This window comes from Pantherophis guttatus, chromosome 4, assembly GCF_059756535.1.
Source record: "Pantherophis guttatus breed Tessera chromosome 4, ASM5975653v1, whole genome shotgun sequence".
Lineage (NCBI taxonomy): Eukaryota > Metazoa > Chordata > Lepidosauria > Squamata > Colubridae > Pantherophis > Pantherophis guttatus.
Window position 1 is genome coordinate 101,081,445 of NC_142066.1, and position 21,312 is coordinate 101,102,756.

General features: G+C 38.5%; 1 protein-coding gene across 3 annotated transcripts in view; it reads right to left on the bottom strand.

The window, feature by feature from the left end:
* Positions 1 to 21,312, bottom strand: part of NEK11 (NIMA related kinase 11) — a 370,526-nt gene that overhangs the window by 185,328 nt on the left and 163,886 nt on the right. For all 3 annotated transcript variants that reach the window (XM_087894213.1, XM_034403974.3, XM_087894214.1), the window contains 2 exons: positions 16,923 to 17,088; positions 15,609 to 15,727 (listed from right to left, as the gene is read on the bottom strand). In XM_087894213.1, coding sequence (XP_087750339.1) covers positions 15,609 to 15,727; positions 16,923 to 17,088 — 285 coding nt within the window. The remainder of the gene's footprint in view (positions 1 to 15,608; positions 15,728 to 16,922; positions 17,089 to 21,312) is intronic.

The window sequence follows — 21,312 nt, forward strand, 5'->3', positions numbered from 1 at the left end:
GATAACTCTACTGTCTTTTTCAATACGTTGAAATTCATATGTCCTAATCTTCGATGAACTAAATGGATACATTCATTGTGTGGTTTCTTATTGTCATAAACAGAGTTAGTTTTAGCCATTAATGCTAGGTTATCTCTTAATACAAATAAATCATTTTCTAACATTGCAGTAACACATTTTCCATCCTTTTTGATTAAACATCTATCTTCTCTAAATGTTACTACAAATCCAACCTGTAATAATGATTTAACTGATAACAAGTTGAATTTCAGTCAGGTATATACAACATAGATAATTGTTCATCAATAAATGAACACTGTGCAATACCTTCCCCAGTTACTTTCATTCTCCAACCATTGGCTAATGTAACATGTTGTTTGCTATTATTCAGTTTAACAAATCTTTCTCTATTTCTAGTGATGGATTGTGATGCACCACTATCAACTACCCACAAATCATGGTTAACATTTGTAGAACTTGATATAGCTAAATTAACATTCTTCTTGGTTCTCTTTTGATCACCAACAGTCATTTTCTTTCCCTTAGTACAACATTTAGCTATATGACTCTTAGCCCCACAAGAAAAACATCTTTTAACAATATAGGCAGTTGAAGACGATCTTTCTTCCTTTGGTTGTTTCTCTCTCAATTGTTCTCTATCTTTCCTTCTTCTGGACTCTTCCAACAATCTTCTGGTTATGCAGTCAATGTTAGTTCATCTCTGGTCAAAACCTCCAGTGAAGAAACATAGTCATCATAACTTTCATCCAAAGAAGAAAGAATAATGTAAACCTGTTGCAATTCTGAAAAAATAAGTTCCTTCTCATGTAGCTCTTGAAAAGTTCTTGTCATAAACTCCAAATGAGCTAACATATCTTCTCCTTTAAGAAGATGGGTTTTAAACTGTTTACGTGTAAGATGTATGTGAGCACCTACACTATCACAAACATATATTCTCTTCAAATTGTTCCAACACCTAGCAGCAGAATCTTCACCACAAATGTGGACTAGCTGCTGGTCACTCAGTGTCAGTCCAATTATGCAAAGAGCCCGTTCATTATCCCGGTTAAATTTGACTAATTTCTTCTCATCTTCATCATTTTCTGGATTCTATGCAGTTACATCCAGTGGATTATTAACTACATCCCATAGTCCTTCCCTATGCAAAAGTAGGTTGCATTTCATAGACCAGGAAACAGTTTGTTCCGTCCAACCGGATTATCATGGATATACTGGATGACTGTTCTTGTGCCATCTTCACTTGGATACTTAATAACAAACGCAGCTGTCTGAATAAATTACTGTATCATTCACATCAACTCTCAGTGCTCTAGATAATACCGGGTAACTCTGGGTAGCTCTGGGTAGCTCTGGGTAGCTCTGGGCCCATAACCAATATTAAGGATATTGTTGTGTCACCACCAGAGTCATGGTTCATAAAGCAGAGTACCATCAGAAGTTTTTACACACGGAAACGGTTTTGAGAGTAATTGTGAATAACATGCAGACAAACTGGTTTTATAGTAATTTTACTTTAAGGGTAAAGCGAAATCATAGTCCTTTAACAATCCAAGCCTTAGCCATATAAAGTACAGTACAAGATCAATCCAGGGATATAAAATATTCTTACCAGTTTATAGAAAAATACAAGGAACATTCAGGAACAATATAAAAACAGTTCAATAAATATCAGGAAACAGTAATAAATAAACCATGATCAAACAATAACCATTTAGAGAGATCAAAAATAGTTACAGCATAGTAGCAGGTAAAAATATGGTGTAGTGTCCACAACTAACCATAATTAAGCTCTCCTTAAATACATGAGCTACAGAGCTCATCCAATCAGCATGCCGAATGACTCAGCAATGTTCTTAAAGCTACATAATACAATTTCATATTACAAACATACAATGTTGGCTTAGATATTTCCTGGCCAACTAGTTAGGCAATGACCATTTCCTAACAATGGCGATGCCCAGAGAGTGGAATCCACGATGCTGGTAGCAAGCTGCGGCTCAGCTGAGTGGTGCTCGGCCAAACGTGAGGTCCCCTGGCTACTGTAAGCTCAGCAAGAATCCAGCAATGTCACGAGTGTTTCCAGGATTGCTGTGGCTACTTGCCTACTCACAAACAGCATGGTTTTAATCAAGCCATCTCCTGTTGGCAATTACCTGCAAGCCTTCCCCGCCCTAGTTAATTGCAGGTTAACTCCCCATATAAGCAAGGACCTTTTCGCTTGCTACTTGGGCCTAGACTCCGGTTTAGGCCTAAATGCACAGCTCCTGCAGGAAGCTATGTGCAAATGCCGCAGATGGGAGAAGAATGCAGATAAGGACTCCAGACGCTGTTGCAGAGAAACTCCCACGGATGCTTGCCTTTTGCTGTTTTGTAGCACGCAAGCTATCATCGGGACTGCTGTTGCTGGACCTTCTTCCTCCCACAAGCTTCAAGCAATGTTTGCTGTTTGAACTGTTTTTACTTCAGGTGACTTTTAGCTGTGAAGTTTGTGCTGCACCCCTTCTATTACCTCGATGATGTATCGACGCCGAAGCTGCTTATCCTCATGTTAGCTTTATTCTCTTGTGAACTGTTTCGGTATTGTGGAGAGGAATCTAGGGAGATAGCCTTGCTTCACATAACCAAGATAAGACTTTGTTTTTAATTAAAGACATAGTGCTTTTTAAATGTTTTAAAGTAAATTATATTTTTACACAAGACGCCTCTGTCAGATTTATTTCAGTCTAGTGTGTTTGCTCATGAGCTGGTTCACGGTCCGGGGTACCCCTCAATCCCATTCCCTAACAGTTGGTAGCAGAGGATGGTTTAACGAACCTACACTCATGTGGTAATGCGCTAGACTGGAGTGTCTGCAGTTGAACAAATGTTGACTAGGGCAGCAGCAGCAGCAAAAAGTATGAAGTCACAAACTGGACTGTCTGGGGCTCAGGCCAAAAATGTTTTGGCTGAAAAACCCCAAACTCTAATTGATTTAGAGAATAGTGGAGCTGTAAGTTTTGGAGCAGAGGCCTCAACTTCTGAAGGGCCTAAGATAGTGAGTAAACCATCATCACCTAAAGAAGTAGAGACTGGAAGAACGCCACTTCAGGTCTTGAAAACAAATACAGAGGTGGATGATGAATTTAGGAAGGCAATCCTTCAGTTTTTAGGTTTGCCCACAGTAAGTCAGAACCCGACTGCTGATTCTAGCGGATTATTAAAGAATCCATCCGTGAAAGGAAAGAAGATCGAAGTCCTAGAAAACACTGGATCGGTAAGAGACTTTCAATCTTTTCCTAAAACCCTTACCTCAGACCATAAGTGGAGAATGGGGGATAACAGACTGCCTGATTCAAATGTTCCTGCTTCTTTGTTAAACCAGCATGGCCAAGTTGATATTGCACCACCTGCTGTTGAAGCCATCATAGATCAGGCCATAAAGACTTTAGCTCCCTTGATGACATCAATGACTTCTGCTAAAAATTTAAGAGACTCTCATGTTGAGCGTAAGGTTGCAAGTGTGATAGAAACTTTGGCAACCATTTTAGGCGATGGTTTGCAGGCGCCATCGGCTCAACAAATAGTAGCTGCATGTACCAAAGTACCCCTGATGTCTGCGACTAATTCAGCACATGCCACGAGTGGGATATATCCATCCGTGACGACATCGACATCCAGGACGGTTCCGGAGGCTGCCTCAACTGAAGATAGGAATTTGGGAGCGCGTCCAAAAATTCCTAGAGATGCGCACCAGAGAGGACCCTCGAGCTTTTGTGATCAAACCAGGATGAGCTTTGCATCCGCACAACGTGAAGTTTTAATCCCTCTCATTGGGGAGGAACGATTGTCAGAATGCCAGATGGAAGACACTGTGCTGTGTGCTTCCATTCCAATGCCTTATTGCCCGTTCCAGGACGGACCACATTTTGAACATCAATTAATGTCTGTTTCCATGTTTAATAATGTACAGGTCCTTCCTCCTAATTTTAAAAGTTTAAGTGTGGGTGGAGGAAATTTTAAGGAATGGGTTAAGAGTATTCAAGTAATTTTAATGAAAGAGAATGTTTTATCGTTGTTGTTAAAACCCCCACCTAGACCATGGTCCTTAGAAGTTGATCTTTTACATCATAAGGCCTTTTGTATCTTATTGATGTCTATTGACCCTGCACTATATCCCAGTATATCTTGTAACCTGACCGTAACAGAAGTTTGGGTGAAACTGCATAAGCTACTTTGTTCAAAAAGCTCCCATGTTACAAACAGAGTTTATAGGGAGTTCTATTCCGCAAGGTTGAAGGTGGGAGTAGATATTAATGAACACTTATGTGAGTTAAACAGGTTAAGGCAGGAATTGATGTTGAGGGGGGGAACAGTGTCTGAACAAACCCTCATTACTGTTATACTCAATTCCCTTGATCCTAGCTGGGATAATTTTATATCGCAACTGGATAATGTTGATTGTAATAACTTATCTTTAGAAGTGTTATCTGGCAGATTGATTGCGGAAGATAGCCTGCGAAAATACAGGGCGGCTTTTCACAAAAAGGAAAAACCTTTAAGAAGGCCCGATAGTTCAGCTAGAGCATATACTATCGGAGAATGCTTCAATTGTGGTTCAAGAGAACATTATAGAAGGGATTGCCCACAAAACGTAAATGCTAGGGCAAGTTTAAAGACACCTTCTGATAATAAATGTAAAAGGAGGTCACTTCCTCCCGGCAAAAAGCCAAATGGAGATGTTCCTAACCACAGAAGGGGTAAAAAGCCAAATAGAGGCAACAAAGGGAACAATCCCAGGTTTAATGATATTTCTGTAGGTATAGTGGAAACTACTGAGTCAGAACTTACAAGGGAACAGTGAGAGCAACTATGGTTAATGGACAGTGGAGCCAGTAACCATGTTGTCAGTGACTGAAGGTTGTTTGTTAATATGAGAAGGCATCAATCCATGGTCAAAGTTGTAAACGGTAAAAAGGTGAATGTTGTTGGCATTGGAGATGTTTATATTCCTGGGATAGGAGAAATTAATGGAGCATTGTATGTACCTGAGATAGACCATAATTTGCTAAGCCTAATGAGGATATGTGAGAACCCTAGAATGGAGATTCTGTTCTCAGGAGGAACAGCTGTGATCAAAAACAACAAATGTGTGATTGGGGAGGTTTTGAAGATAGGTGGTTTGCCTTATTATTCCCCCAATACAAATGCTGAGACCTGCAGTGATAGCAATTATACTATCTCATTTGGTAGTAACAATGAATCACAGTTAGAACTAGGTGATGAGGATCAAGACTTTCACAGAGGAAGCCTTGTAAAGACAAATGTAAAGTTAATAAAAAGTTTTTAAGTTTTAATTTAAAGTCAGATAATAGGGAACCTGAAAATGCTAATGTAATTTCTATAGGTGAGCCGTTGCACAATGAATGTGCTCACTTGATGCATCGCAGGTTAGGTCATGTGAGTTTTCCTATAGTGAAAAAGGTAACCGAACACTCAAGGGGAACCAAGATCAATGATTGTAACACATTCCTAGATTGTTCAATTTGTAGGAGTGCAAAGTTGAAAGTGAAATCTGCGCCCAAGAGGTCTCAGAGGTACTCCGAACACCCGTTTCAGCTCGTCCACATGGATTTGGTGGGTCCATTCGCACCTTCCGTGGGTAAGAGAGGTACTTTCTTACCATAGTAGACGACCATAGCAGATTTGGATTCGTTTTCCCCTTGATGTCCAAAAATGAAACGTTGACTAAGTTTAAGGAATTTTGTAACTTAGTCCAGAACCAGCACAAGGTCAGAGTTAAGAAGATCTTTTTTTTTTTAACTGAAAAAGTTTTACAAATACATTTTCTCCCCAATTACCCCCCCCTAACCCTCCCTATTGCCCCCTAACCCTCCCTAACCCCCCCAACCCTCCCTAGCTCTCCCATCCCCCCAGGACTTCCACAAAATATAATCCATATCAAAATCACATTTTATAAAACTTGAACCCCTCCACCCCCTGTATATTTTCCACATCTTCACAAAATTTTATTCTATCCCTATATAATACTTTCAGTTAAAAGCTATCTGATATTTCCTAGTTTGATATTTATTCTGCACATAATCTATCCACTTTTTCCACTCCCATACATAAATCTCTTGTGTCCGATCTTTTAAGTATGCTGAAATCTTCGCCATCTCTGCAAAACTGGCCATCTTCAAAGTCCATTCTTCAATAGTAGGCATAGCTTCATTTTTCCAATATTGACCTATCAGTAATCTTGCTGCTGTAATCATATACAATATCAGCTTTACTTCACCCAATGTGAAACCCTTAACTATGCCCAATAAAAACAATTGTGGAGAAAACTGAATTTTTTTCTTTAAAACATTCTGCATAACCCACCAAATTTTTATCCAAAAAGCCTTCACTTTCTTACAAGTCCACCACATATGATAATATGTGGCATCTAAGCAATCACATCTCCAGCATTTTGGTTGAACATTAGGATACATACAGGATAATTTCTTAGGATCTAAATGCCACCTATAAAACATTTTATAAAAATTTTCCCTCAGATTCTGCGAGTGTAAATTTAACATTCTGGACCCATATTTTCTCCCATGTTTCCAACATCACTGGTTCTGCAAAATTTTGTGCCCATTTTATCATGCAATCTTTAACCAATTCAGTTTCTGAATCTCTTTCTAGCAAAACATTATATACCCTTTTAATATGCATTGGACCTTTCTCTTTTATATGTCTAACCAGTTCTTCTTCATGCATCATTATACCAGTTTTTTGGTCCTCTTTCCATCTCAATTGGAGTTGATTATACTGTAACCACGATAAATTAATCCCCTCTTCCAACAGCGTTTCTAATGTCTTCAGTTGCCATCTGCCCGCATCTGTAAAAAGAACTTCTTTATATAACACCCCCCCCGAGTGACATTATATTTGTATTCCACATGATATGACCAAGATCCAACCATAACGGTATTTTGTAATCCCATTTGAGTCGGTGCTTCTTCCAAACTCTCATCAAAGAGTTTCTAAGTATATGGCTTTTAAATACTTTATCCACTTTGTTCTCATAAAATAAGTATGCATGCCATCCAAATTCAAGATCATAACTTTCTATATTCAATATTCCAGTCTTTTTCCTTCCAAACCAATCACTTGCTTGCGTCAAAGCTGCTGCTTCATAATATAATTGTAGGTTTGGAAGTTTAAGGCCCCCCATTTCTGGAACATCTTGCATAATTTTCAGCTTAACTCTCGGCTTTTTCTCATTCCAGACAAACTTATTCACTCCTTTTTGCCATTCTCTCAATTGTTTATCACTTTTAAGCACCGGAATCATTTGAAACAAAAAAAGAAATCTTGGCAAAACGTTCATCTTAATTGCTGCTATTCTTCCAAGTAAAGACAGCTGCAGTTTTTTCCAGGTCTCCATATCTTTCTGTACCTCTCGCCACAACACCTCATAATTATTTTGAAACAATTTCATATTTGATTCTGCAACCTGAACTCCTAGATATTTAACCTTTGGTACTATCTCAAAACCTGCCTTGCTTTCAAGTACCTGTTTTCGATCTTGTGTCATATTTTTGACTATCATCTTAGTTTTTTTCTGGTTCAATCTAAATCCTGATACCATACCATATTGTTCTATAATGTCTTTCATCTGGATTATTGATTCCATCGGCTGTGTTAGGGTAACAACCAGATCATCTGCAAATGCCCTTATTCTATAATCCTCTTGCCTTATCACTATTCCTTTCAAGATACTCGAGTCCCATATTGTATTCAACAAGACTTCTAATGTTAAAATAAATAACAATGGGGATAACGGACAACCTTGTCTTGTTCCTTTTTCAATACTAAAATTTGTTGTCAAACTTCCATTAATAATAATTTGTGCCTTTTGTTCTTGATAAATTGCTGAAACCGCCTATATAAATTGATCCCCAAAATCCATCTTTCTTAAAGTCTTTAATAGAAAGTTCCAATCCACTCTATCAAAGGCCTTCTCCGCATCCAAGAAAACCAGCACTGCAGGGATCTGTTTATTCTTCTCAAGATATTCCAATAAATCTATAACTTGCCTTACATTATCCTTCATGTATCTGCCTTCTATAAATCCCGCTTGATCACAATGAATCACCTCTTGAATAACTGGCATCAACCTGTTGGCTAATACGTTTGCAAATATTTTATAATCATTATTCAGAAGAGATATTGGTCTAAAATTCTCAGGTTTTTTAGGACCTGCTTGCTCTTTCGGTATCAATGAAATATAAGCTGTTTTCCATGATGGGGGTATTTTACCCCCTTGTTGTATACTGCAAAATAGATCTTTAAGATGTTCAATCATTTCTGCTTGTAAAGTTTTGTAGTACACCGCAGTTAAACCATCCGTCCCTGGTGCTTTAGCTGTTTTCAATTGTTTAATTGCGGCAATAATCTCCTCAGCTGTTATAGGATGATTCATTCTCTCCTTTTGTTGACTAGAAATTTTTGTGACTCTTCTATTTTCTAAATATTTCTCTATAAGTCCATTCTGTGTATCATCTTTGGCATATAGTTTGGTGTAATAATCTACAAAAACTTCTTTAATTAATTTTTGTTGAGAAATTTCCTTCCCTCCATTCCCTGTCAATGACCCATGTACTCTGCCTCTTCCTTAGTGTATAAGCCAACCATCTGCCCAGTTTGTTAGCATTACAAAATGTGTTATGTTTTGCAAATTGTAAATTTGTTGCTGTTTGTTCCGCCATAAGCATTTGAAATTGATCTTTCAGAAGTTTTATAGCTCCTCGTATTCTTTCATCTGTTGGGTTTTTTATAAGTAACTGTTCTTTATTCTTTATTTCTGCTTCCATTTCAGATCTTTTCTTTTGTCAATTTAATTTGTGTTTAGAGTTCATATGAATGAGTACCCCTCTCATATATGCTTTACTCGCATCCCACACGATTTCAATTGGGGTACTCTTATTCAAGTTCATTTCAAAAAATTCTTTCATCTGCTTTTTAAGTTCTGTTATATTCTTTTCATATCTAAACAAATTTTCGTTTACTCTCCATGATCTTCTCTCACTCTTTCCCATCTCAATTTCTATCCATACCGGGCTATGGTCAGTTAAAGTCCTTGGAAAAATCTTTGTTCTTTTCTTTTTTACAAGTAAGTCAGCTGATAGTAAAATAAAGTCAATCCTAGAAAAGGATCTGTGTCTGTCTGAAAAGAAAGTAAAATCCAAATCTTTTGGGTTATGTATTCTCCAAATATCTTTTAATTCCAAATCTTCTTTCATATCAAAAAAAGTCTGTGGTAATCTAATCCTTGACTTTGCCAAACTCTTTTTATCTATTTTAGGATCAATTACTCCGTTCCAGTCTCCCATAATTAAAATAGATCTATAGTCCCATTGCAATATTTTCAAATGCAAAGTTTTGTAGAAATTTTCTTGTTGTTAATTAGGAGCATAAATTCCAATTACCAGAATTGGGCCATTTGCTGTGTAAAGTTCAATTGCTATAAACCTACCACAGTCATCCGCTTCTATAATTTTAGCTGACAGTCTTTTATTTATATAAATAATCACACCATTCTTTTTTTCCAAATTCGAAGCTATAAAATGTGTTCCTAATCTTGAATTTATCAAATATTTTTGATCTTGTATTCTAACATGAGTTTCTTGTAGGCAAATTATATCATTATTAAATTGTCTCAAATAGTTAAATAGTTTCTTCCTTTTCTGTGGTGAGTTTAATCCATTCACATTCCAAGATGAGAACTTAATCGTCATTTACAGTTTTTTGAAGCGACAAGAACACATGCCGAAGATTTTCCGAATCGGTGGTCTTCAGCTTTGCTCCTCCCATGGCTTCACATTCTTGTACATTGCCCTTAACTCCTTTCTTATATTGCTGTGGCTTGGACCTTTCCTGTTGTCTTTCTTTAATTTGCTTAGAAACTGCTCGAGTTATACGCTGACCTTTAGCTTCACACATCCGAGCTAGGTCCAAAGCCATTTCTCTTGTGGTCTTAGGTGGTTCATTTACAATTTCCGAAGGAAAAACTAGCAGGGGCGCATCCAGAAATCCTCCTGTAGCTCCCTGCATTTCCATTGCCTCCAATTCCAGCTGCTTAGACTGCTCCTCCTTCTCTTGCTGAAATTGCTTCTCCTTATCATTCTCCTTTATCTCCAACACAGAAGATGTACGTGGGAATGGTAAACTCTCTTTAAAAACATTAGAATAGAATTCTTCCGCCTTCTCAACAGTATTTAATCGATATCTTTCTCCCTTATACCTCAAAATTATGCCAGTTGGAGCATCCCACCTAAATGGAATTTGTTGTTTTTTAATTCATTCACTAAAAATCCAAAGTCCTTTCTATCTTTTAACATCTTAGGTGGTAGCTCTTTATAAACTCCAATCTCCTTTCCATCCACTTGCACAGCAGAGAGAAAGGACTTTTGTAAAATATCATTTCTCATTTTTCTATCTGTAAAATATATCACCACATCTCTAGGCAATTGTCTTTGTCTGGCCACCCAAGAATTCACTCTGTACACTTTGTCCATTTTGCAAAAAATCTCTTCAGAGCTAATCTTTAACAACACAGCTAGATCATCAGCACAGATCTTTCTCAGGTCTTCCCTATCGTTCTCTTTTAAGCCTCTCAGCCTTATAGCAAATTCCATGGACCTGAACTGCATCATTGTAATTTCATTTTCAAGTCTTTGCATTTTATTGTCAGCATCAAAGATTTTATAGTCAGTCTCCTTCATTTTGACATCCATTTCTGATCTAAGTTCCTCCACTTTATTATCAGTTTTAATAATTACTTCTGACAATCCAGTCACCACTGTCATTAATTTTTTGGTCACCTTGTCATATTTTTTCTTGCACCACCTCTTTGATTTCTTTAATCTCCTGCTTAATTTCCTGTTGTGACTTTTTAAATTTCTCATCCAAATTTTCATCTTGCCTCATCAAAGCCTGAGCAATAAAATCCTTTAAACTTTCAAGATCAATCTCTTTTTTCTGGCTTTGCTGGCTGGGAGGCTGCTGTTCAGGTTTGTGTGTGGGGGATCCCCCCCCCTGCCGCCTTCACATCCTGTTTAGTCTGCTTAGAAGCCATCCTGCCATGTAGTCTAGCTTTTTCAAAAAAGGAAATCCTTTTTCCCTTTCCTTCACCACAAAGTCCTCTGAAAAATTCCCCCAGGTTTAGTCAAATTAAAGATGGAATTGAAGCAAAATTAGGCTTGTCTTAAAAAAGATTCCCTTTTCTTTCACTTGTTACAGGCAATGCTACTTTGTCGCTAGTTGAAATAGCTATTCAAATCCACTTTCGCTTTCAGCTCTCATTAACGCTGAAGCCAGGCGCCATTTTCAGGAGACTTTCACTCTTTAGTTTTTAAAAGTTAGTCACAGGGCTAGTAAATACTTGCGGTTTCATGGTTCAAGTTCTTATTCCACCCTGTTTATTTGGATTCGCTTTGTTCTCAGTAAAAGAAGGTTGGTCCTGCCGCCTTGCTCTACAATGAGTAGACTCGTCCTCGCTGTCCGGAGTCTCGGCATGCTGAATAGGGAGCCATGCCTGTTTCCTCCCCAGAAGCAAAGGAGTGCTATCTGGGGGCTCACAGGGGCTCTACCTGCCTCGCACCGACTCTTTTCACGATTCCTTTTGGATTCGGAAATTTCTGAGCCGCTTCTCTTGTTCGAAGCGGCTCCAACAGGCAGCTGGGCTGGCGATCCGAAAAAAAGACCGTCTTTCGGCGACAGGAACCAAACCGGAAGTCCTGAGTTAAGAAGATCTTGACTGACAGAGGAACTGAATTTAATTCTAGTCAGTTCTCCAGCTGGTTGAGGGGTAAGGGCATAGTCCACTTACGCACTGCGCCTTACTCTAAGTTTCAAAATGGCGTCGCAGAACAGTGCAGCGACGTATTACAAACAATGATGCGGTGCGCCCTAGAGGATGCCACATTAAACTTCGCGTACTGGGTAGAAGCAGTTAGATACGTGAATTACACCCTGAACCGTGTGTGGTCTAGAGTGGTGCAGAAGACCCCATATGAGGTGCTATATGGCCATAAGCCTAGCTTGGCACACCTCCATGTTTTTGGAGTGATGGCCGATGTTCATGTCCCGAAGGAGCTCAGGAGAAAGGGAGACCGGATCTCATTAAACTGAGATTCGTTGGTTACAAGCAGGGCTCCAAGGCATTTAGGTTTGCCTACCCTAACGGAAAACTGATGATATCAAGGTCTGCCATCTTTCACGAAGGGGCCAACTGGAGTAAGATCCATGCCAATGAGATTCTTATTCGGAACCCTTCCCGTAGTTGTCGTAGGCAAATGGAGGATGTATCGGAGAACCTATCCGATGATAGGGATACATTTGGTTCTGGGAAGCGTGCATCCCAGGCACCCTTGAAAGGGGTATTGAAGCGTAAGATGGGGGTAGCCAGGAAGGATAGGCACCCAGCTTCTGAGAAGCATAGTGATAGTCACGAGGTAGATGACTCATCAGACAACTCTGATGTGAGTGATACTCCTAAAGGCAGACCAGTTAGGGCTACTAGAGGCAATAAGCCTAAGAGGTACGACGACTTTGTTACCTCAGTCGACCAGGTTTTGACCACCCCTCAGAGATATGAGGATGTGTTGGCCTTACCTGACCATGAACGACAGAAGTGGCTTGCCGCCATGAATATGGAATTAGACAGCCTGAAAAGGCTGGATGTATTCACGCCAACAAGATTGCCCGAAGACAAGAGGGTGATCAGCACCAGGTGGCTTTTCAAGCAAAAGCCCATTGAAGATGGGGGATTTGTCTATAAGGCGAGACTAGTGGCGCAGGGATTCTCGCAGAGATTCCCTGATGATTATGAGGACACCTTCTCGCCCACAGTGCACCCTGAGAGCGTGAGAACAGCTCTCACTATCGCTACCATGCGAGGCGAACATGTATACCAGTTCGACATTCAGACCGCATACCTGCACGCCCAGTTAGACAAAGAGCTGTACGTGAGGATTCCTCAGGGAGTAAGCCATCGGGAAGACGATGTGTGGTTGTTGAACAAGAGCCTATATGGCTTAAAACAATCTGGTAAGCGATGGTACGAGTGTCTCACTAAAAGCCTGAGAGAGATGGGCTTTTTACCATCGTCGGCTGACGAGTGTGTTTTTGTCAAGGAAGATCAGGGCATTAGGGAAACAGTACTGTTGTACGTTGATGACATCCTATATATTTGCAGATCAGAGAACAGGCATAAGAAGTTCTCTGAGGACCTAAGTAAGAATTTCGCCTTAAAACCATTAGGTCACATTAGCAAATTTTTAGGGGTGCAATTCGTAAAAACCGAGAAGGGGTTTCGGCTCTCTCAGGAAGATAAGATTCAGGAATTGCTTAAAAAGTGTAGCATGGTAGAGGCGAAGCCATGCAATACCCCTTTGGCAACAGACTTCCTTAAGAGTATGTACACTCAGAGCACGGAGTTTGAAGATAAGACCCTTTACAAGTCCATGATTGGGTCATTGTTGTACATTGCAAATTGGACTAGACCGGACATCAGTCTATGTGTAAATGTATTATCTAGACATTCTGAACATCCTACACAGTACCATTGGAGCAGAATCAAACGACTCCTGAGATATTTAAAAGGTACTGTGAAGTATTCATTGTTATTGGAACCAGAAGCAACTAGAGAATTAAGATTAAGTTGTTTTTTGGATGCCGATTGGGCAGGGGATGTTAGATCTAGAAAAAATACCTCAGGGTACATTGTATACCTAAATAGTAGCCCCGTGTATTGGTACTCTGGGAAGCAGAAGTTAATTGCAACTTCCACAGCGGAAGCTGAGTATGTCAGTTTGTCCAAAGCTTCCAATAACCTAGTTTGGTTCGATGATCTCTTGGTAATCTTATAGAGGCAGTCCATACATCCTATAAAAGTCTATGAGGACAATATGGCTGCCATTAACATATCGGAAGCCGATGCTGTAGGCCAGAGATCGCGCCATATTGATATTAAAATCAAACATGTGAGGCAATTGGTGAAAACAGGTTTCATTAAAACTGTGTATTGTGAAACCAAGGAACAGGTAGCGGACATGTTTATCAAACCGCTGCCCCGTGACCAACACCTCTATCTTCTGGGTAAAATGTTGATGGCTATGTGAATGTACTTACCATTGATGTGTACATGTACCCAATGTAGAATGTATGTTTGTTAACGAGTCAAATAGCTGCAGAGAAGGGGATTGTCACGAGTGTTTCCAGGATTGCTGTGGCTACTTGCCTACTCACAAACAGCATGGTTTTAATCAAGCCATCTCTTGTTGGCAATTACCTGCAAGCCTTCCCCACCCTAGTTAATTGCAGGTTAACTCCCCATATAAGCAAGGACCTTTTCGCTTGCTACTTGGGCCTAGACTCCGGTTTAGGCCTAAATGCACAGCTCCTGCAGGAAGCTATGTGCAAATGCCGCAGATGGGAGAAGAATGCAGATAAGGACTCCAGACGCTGTTGCAGAGAAACTCCCACGGATGCTTGCCTTTTGCTGTTTTGTAGCACGCAAGCTATCATCGGGACTGCTGCTGCTGGACCTTCTTCCTCCCACAAGCTTCAAGCAATGTTTGCTGTTTGAACTGTTTTTACTTCAGGTGACTTTTAGCTGTGAAGTTTGTGCTGCACCCCTTCTATTACCTCGATGATGTATCGACGCCGAAGCTGCTTATCTTCATGTTAGCTTTATTCTCTTGTGAACTGTTTCGGTATTGTGGAGAGGAATCTAGGGAGATAGCCTTGCTTCACATAACCAAGATAAGACTTTGTTTTTAATGTGCTTTCTTAAAGACATAGTGCTTTTTAAATGTTTTAAAGTAAATTATATTTTTACACAAGACGCCTCTGTCAGATTTATTTCAGTCTCAGTGTGTTTGCTCATGAGCTGGTTCACGGTCCGGGGTACCCCTCAACCCCATTCCCTAACAAGCAAGGAAATAGCCACAATAAAAAACTGAAAATTCTTCCAAAAAACGCTAGCCAGAAAGTCCATTAGAATGAGTTGAGGCAAAAAGAGTCTTTAAGGCTGGACTGAGTTAATGAACTGGAGTCACACCGGAAGAGGAGGTGTGTTTAAACAAATCTTAACTCAGTCTCTGGCCAATGACATGAGGACAACCCGTTCAATGGACTCTCTAAGCAGCACAATGGAGAATGGCTATTTCTTCCTGTTTGGACAATGAAATATTTTCACTTTCATAATAATAGTGAGACATAAGGGATCACTTCACATTTGGAAAAAAGTAGTTTTCACGTTCACATTAGCTTTCTTAGGAAATAAACTACAATGTACTTTCAATATATTTGCTATCTCATTTTTGCAAAAATAATAATGAGATTTAAAATAGCAAACTTTGGAAAATATATTATTTAAAAGGGGGCACTCACTTTAGCCACATATTAATAATCCAAATCCAGATAGCTGGACATAATTTCACATTAGAGATAAATAACTTTTCCACAAGCTTTTAAAGTGTTTATTCTATGTCAGCAATCTAGCCATGGCAACTTAGTTTCAATTTATAGAATGACAAATGAAACTGCTATACCTTTCATGTAGGTAGTTTACTCCAAGTAATAATTGTATAAACCATTTCACTATTTGACTTTCAGGAAATACTTTGCCACTTCTTTTGTACTCTTGAATTTTAAAGTCAAGGTCTTGGCCCTGAAACACAGAAACAAATGTACATTCTGATGAAAGCATTATACCTTAATTCATTAAAATTAGTGGAAAGGAATTTATTGAAAACAATCAGAGATCCTCCTATTGTTTTTACTAATAAATATTAATTTACTATTATATATCAGTTTTAATTCCATGAATGCTCTGTGCAATTCAGAAGCCTAGCATTAGAACCTAGATAACTTCTGAAGCTAATGCACTATATAGTCATGATATGCAAAGATCTGTGAGTTCAATTCCCAGGTAAAGGCTTGAACTCCATGGTGTTAACATCTGGCTACCCACAACTGATGAATGCCAATGATGAAACCAGTCATACAGTACATTCTTGTAAAAATAAGAAGGGCTTTGGAAAAACAGATTAATTTTTTGGCACAGAACAGATATCCATTCGTTTTTTCATTACTATTTGAATGATGTAACTATATGTAGAACTGCTGATTCTAATTTGAGCAAAGCAGAGTAACCCTATAATCAGCTATTGATGGAAGTATATTCTGAGGTAATCATAATATTCATAGACCTGCCCACTTGCTGCAGCCTCAGCATTAACTATAAGCAGAATTTTTATATTTTCTGTTCTACTGATTCTGGGGATTGGAGGAGAGAAATATATAAAGACTAAAGCTCAGAAGCAAACTTGTTTTCACTGGCAAAGCAGCTATTATGCTGATTCCTGTGGTTCCTCACTTACTCTCTCAGCAAACACACCACTATCTTTAACTAATTGAAGAGGAAGGCAGCTCAGTCATTACAGCAATTGCATTACAGTCAATTGACATTAACCTCATGCATTCAGGCTGTCAGCACATGAAATTCAATTCTAAGTTCCTAAATGTTCAGGAAAATACCTACTTTATTATATAAACTTTCTATAATTCTATTTGGTTACTTACATTCTTGAAGAACATAAAATACAAAATTAAGGGAACAAGAAGCTCCCATATAGATATGCTTAGTTTTATAGTGCACAATGTCTCAGCTAGCTCATTTTCTAAAGTTGCACTGGATTGTCTCATGAGATTCTCTTAGGAAATGAATCTCCACAGTAAGCATTTGAGCAAATTAAGAAGACTCCTGAAACAATATTGGGGTGGGGGAGGGAGTCCTTAAAACATTTTAAAGACATTTAAAAGACATTCAGCAGCTCTTGAGAAAAATAGTACAGAGGTCTTACCTCACAGTATTCAGTAATGATGCAAAAACTTCCTCCTTCAACAAAACTTGTATAGAATTTAACAATGGCTGGATGGTCTAGCCTGGACAACAATTGTGCTTCCAAATTAGCTTCAACTGTTTCATTGGGTTTAAGATTCCCCACACAGATTTCTTTCAAAACTTTCCTGTTGATAAAATCAGTAAATCATAAGATAGTGAAAGGATTAGAGCATGCAAAGAGTGTAATTATTTTTGTACAACCCAGCTATTGTTATTCTTGCTGAGCTGAGCTCCATTGTAACTTAAAATATACCACCTGCAGAGATAAAAAGCTCCAGGCTGAATGCCAAGCTTAGCCTTACGGTAACTTTGCTGTAACTTTAAAATATGTATTCTGTCTGTTGTAACCACTTGTTGTAGATAACAAGCCCTAACAAGCTCTGGGCTAAATGCCAGAAAATGTGTATCTTTTCCTCCTGTGTTTCATCTCCAAGTGCTGACAAATCATGAGCTTTGTATAAACTAGTGGATAAGAAATTATGTTTCTAAACACAATGAACTATGTGTAAACTATAAAAAGGAAAAGAAGTTTTAATTAGTGTGTGCCTTTTGTCTCTCTGCCTTGCTTTGTTTGAGGCAGGAGACTGAGGACACCCAGCTTTTCTTTTGATCATCAGTAAAGCTGAATTTCAGTAGCCTGTTCAGAGTCTCTTTGGAATTTATTTAGATTCTGAGCTGCAAACCTAACAATAGGATACTTGTACAATCTTTTTTCATTTATACAATCATATATTCCTTCAATTTTAAATAGAGAATATAAATTTCATGAGAGTCTTTTTAACACATTTCAATATTTTTGATGTTTTCTTTCTATTCAGTGCTATTCTGGACTTCATTTGTGATTTTTTTGGATGGAAAGTAACTGTATGACACCATGGCCAATAAAGATATCCTAATTCTACTGAAGAATTTCTAACATCCTGTGCCTTTAATTTAAAATTTCCCATTTAGGACTATGTTATTGGGGGCTTTTTTTTTTTTGCTTTTTTAAAAAAACTTCATATAAAATATTATAGTCACAATCTCTTAACTTCTATTTGAATCTTTTTTTAATTAGAAATTTTTAATTTAATCAAATATTCAAAATAAATAAGAACAAATACAGGTGGAACTCGAAAAATTAGAATATCGTGCAAAAGTTCATTTATTTCAGTAATGCAACTTAAAAGGTGAAACTAATATATGAGATAGACTCATTACATGCAAAGCGAGATAGTTCAAGCCTTGATTTGTCATACTTTTGATGATTATGGCTTACAGCTCATGAAAACCCCAAGTTCACAATCTCAGAAAATTAGAATATTGTGAAAAGGTTCCATATTCTAGGCTCAAAGTGTCCCACTCTAATCAGCTAATTAAGCCATAACACCTGCAAAGGGTTCCTGAGCCTTTAAATGGTCTCTCAGTCTGGTTCAGTAGGAATCACAATCATGGGAAAGACTGCTGACCAGTTGTGCAGAAAACCATCGACACCCTCCATAAGGAGGGAAAGCCTCAAAAGGTAATTGCAAAAGAAGTTGGATGTTCCCAAAGTGCTGTATCAAAGCACATTAATAGAAAGTTATGTGGAAGGGAAAAGTGTGGAAGAAAAAGGTGCACAAGCAGCAGAGGTGACCGCAGCCTGGAGAGGATTGTCAGGAAAAGGCCATTCAAAAGTGTTGGGAACTTTCACAAGGAGTGGACTGAGGCTGGAGTCAGTGCATCAAGAGCCATCACACACAGACGGATCCTGGACATGGGTTCAAATGTCGTATTCCTCTTGTCAAGCCGCTCCTGAACAACAAACAACGTCAGAAGCGTCTTACCTGGGCTAAAGAAAAAAATAACTGGTCTGTTGCTCAGTGATCCAAAGTCCTCTTTTCTGATGATAGCAACTTTTGCATCTCATTTGGAAACCAAGGACCCAGAGTCTGGAGGAAGAATGGAGAGGCACACACTGCAAGATGCTTGAAGTCCAGTGTGAAGTTTCCACAGTCAGTGTTGATTTGGGGAGCCATGAAAGAAAGATTAGGAACAATGATGAAATAAAGGGTTTGACAATCAGAAAAGAGATATATAAGACACAGGCATTTGCAGATGATGTGGTATTAATCATGGAAGAACCATCAGAATCAGGCACTAAAATTCTGGAAGAATTGGGCAAGTACGGGGAGGTAGCAGGCCTTAAATTAAATAAATCCAAAACTAAATTATTAACAAAAAATATGACGGAGGTAAGGAAAAAAGTACTGGAAGAATCAATGGAGATCCAAACCGCCAAGAAGGTAAAATACCTGGGGGTCTGGATTTCATCAAGGTGCTCGGCCCTCAGAGAGGATAATTATTTACCATTGATTAGAAATATTAAACAGGATCTGGAAAAGTGGGGAAGACTACAGATATCATTATTAGGCAGAATCGCGGCAATAAAAATGAGCATATTACCCAAGTTATTGTATCTATTCCGAACGGTCCCTGTTAAATTAGATAAAAAAAATTTTTTGGAGCTCAATAGCATCATCAGGAAATTTATTTGGGAGGGAAAGAAACCAAGGATAGCAATTAGGAATTTACAGGACAAGAAGGAAAGAGGGGGTTTCGGATTACCTAAATGGGAGTTATATCAAAAAGCTGCAAACCTAGTATGGCTGAAAGAATGGGCAACCCTGAGAAATAAAAGACTGTTAACTTTAGAAGGGTATGATCTCCAGAAGGGTTGGCATGCATATCTCTGGGATACTGGGAAGAAGATAAAAACTTATTTCCATAGACATAAAATAAGGGAGATATTGATACAAATATGGGGAGAGATGAGACAGAAGCACTATAGGAAAATTCCGAGATGGCTTTCCACCATGGAGGCTATAATATATCCAAATATATTAGAAATGGGTAAAACGGTCAGATACAATGAATTATTAGATGGGGGAGGGAACCTTAAAACAAGGGAAGAATTGATGGAACAAGGTATTTCTATAGACTGGTGGCCATATAACCAAATTAAATCTAGATATAAAAAAGATAAGGAGGAATTTGGCATTGAAACGAGCATAAATGGATTTGACAAGATATGGATGGGTATGGACGACAAAATTCTAGCTAAATTATATAATTACTTATTGGAGTACGATATGGCAGAGGAAGTAGTTAAAGAACCGATGTTAGCATGGGCCAAAAATATAGGACAGAATATAAATCTGAACGAATGGGATTCAATATGGAATAATAATCTTAAAATGACAAAGGCGACGGCTTACAAGGAAAACCAATACAAGCTGTTTTATAGATGGCATATGGCCCCAGCTAGGATAGCGAAGATCTACCCCAATTCGAGCCCTAAATGTTGGAAATGTGACCATCAGCAGGGTACTTTTTATCATTGCTGGTGGACATGTAATCAGGCACAAAAATTCTGGAGGATGATATGGATGTGGATTAGAGAAATAATAAAAGAAAATTTTGATTTCGACCCAAAAGCCTTTCTCCTGGGAATTTTGAAAACTGAATATGCAAAAAAGAAAAAGTATTTAATTATACATATTCTGACAGCCGCTAGAATTTCCTTTGCCCAGTATTGGAAAGAAAAACAAATACCACCTCAAAAACATGTTATTGGAAAAATATTGGAGTGCGCCGAAATGAACAAATTGACTTCAGAAATTAATGACAGAGAAGATTCGGAATTTTATAGCGTGTGGGACATGTGGTATGAATGGATGGGGAAAAGAAATAAAGAAGGAAATAGAGATTAAATATTAATTAATTAACAAAATCTATATGAATAGTATTATATTTAGTCTTAGAGAGTTGAGCACTATTATCTTTAAGTGTTTTGAAATTAAATCTAGCTTTAAGAAACAATATCAAATAAAAGACAAGTAATAATGCATGTAGATGTATATATGTATATAATTGCACCAATGAACCGAAAATGTACCGAATGTATCACTATATGTTATAATAAAAAACAATTAAAAAAAGAAAGAAAGAAAGAAAGTTATGTGGAAGGGAAAAGTGTGGAAGAAAAAGGTGCACAAGCAGCAGGGATGACGGCAGCCTGGAGAGGATTGTCAGGAAAAGGCCATTCAAAAGTGTTGGGGACTTTTACAAGGAGTGGACAGAGGCTGGAGCCAGTGCATCAAGAGCCATCACACACAGACAGATCCTGGACATGGGTTCAAATGTCGTATTCTTCGTCAAACCACTCCTGAACAACAAACGTCAGAAGCGTCTTACCTGGGCTAAAGAAAAAAAGAACTGTGGTCCAAAGTCCTCTTTTCTGATGAGAGCAACTTTTGCATCTCATTTGGAAAACAAGGACCCAGAGTCTGGAGGAAGAATGGAGAGGCACACACTGCAAGATGCTTGAA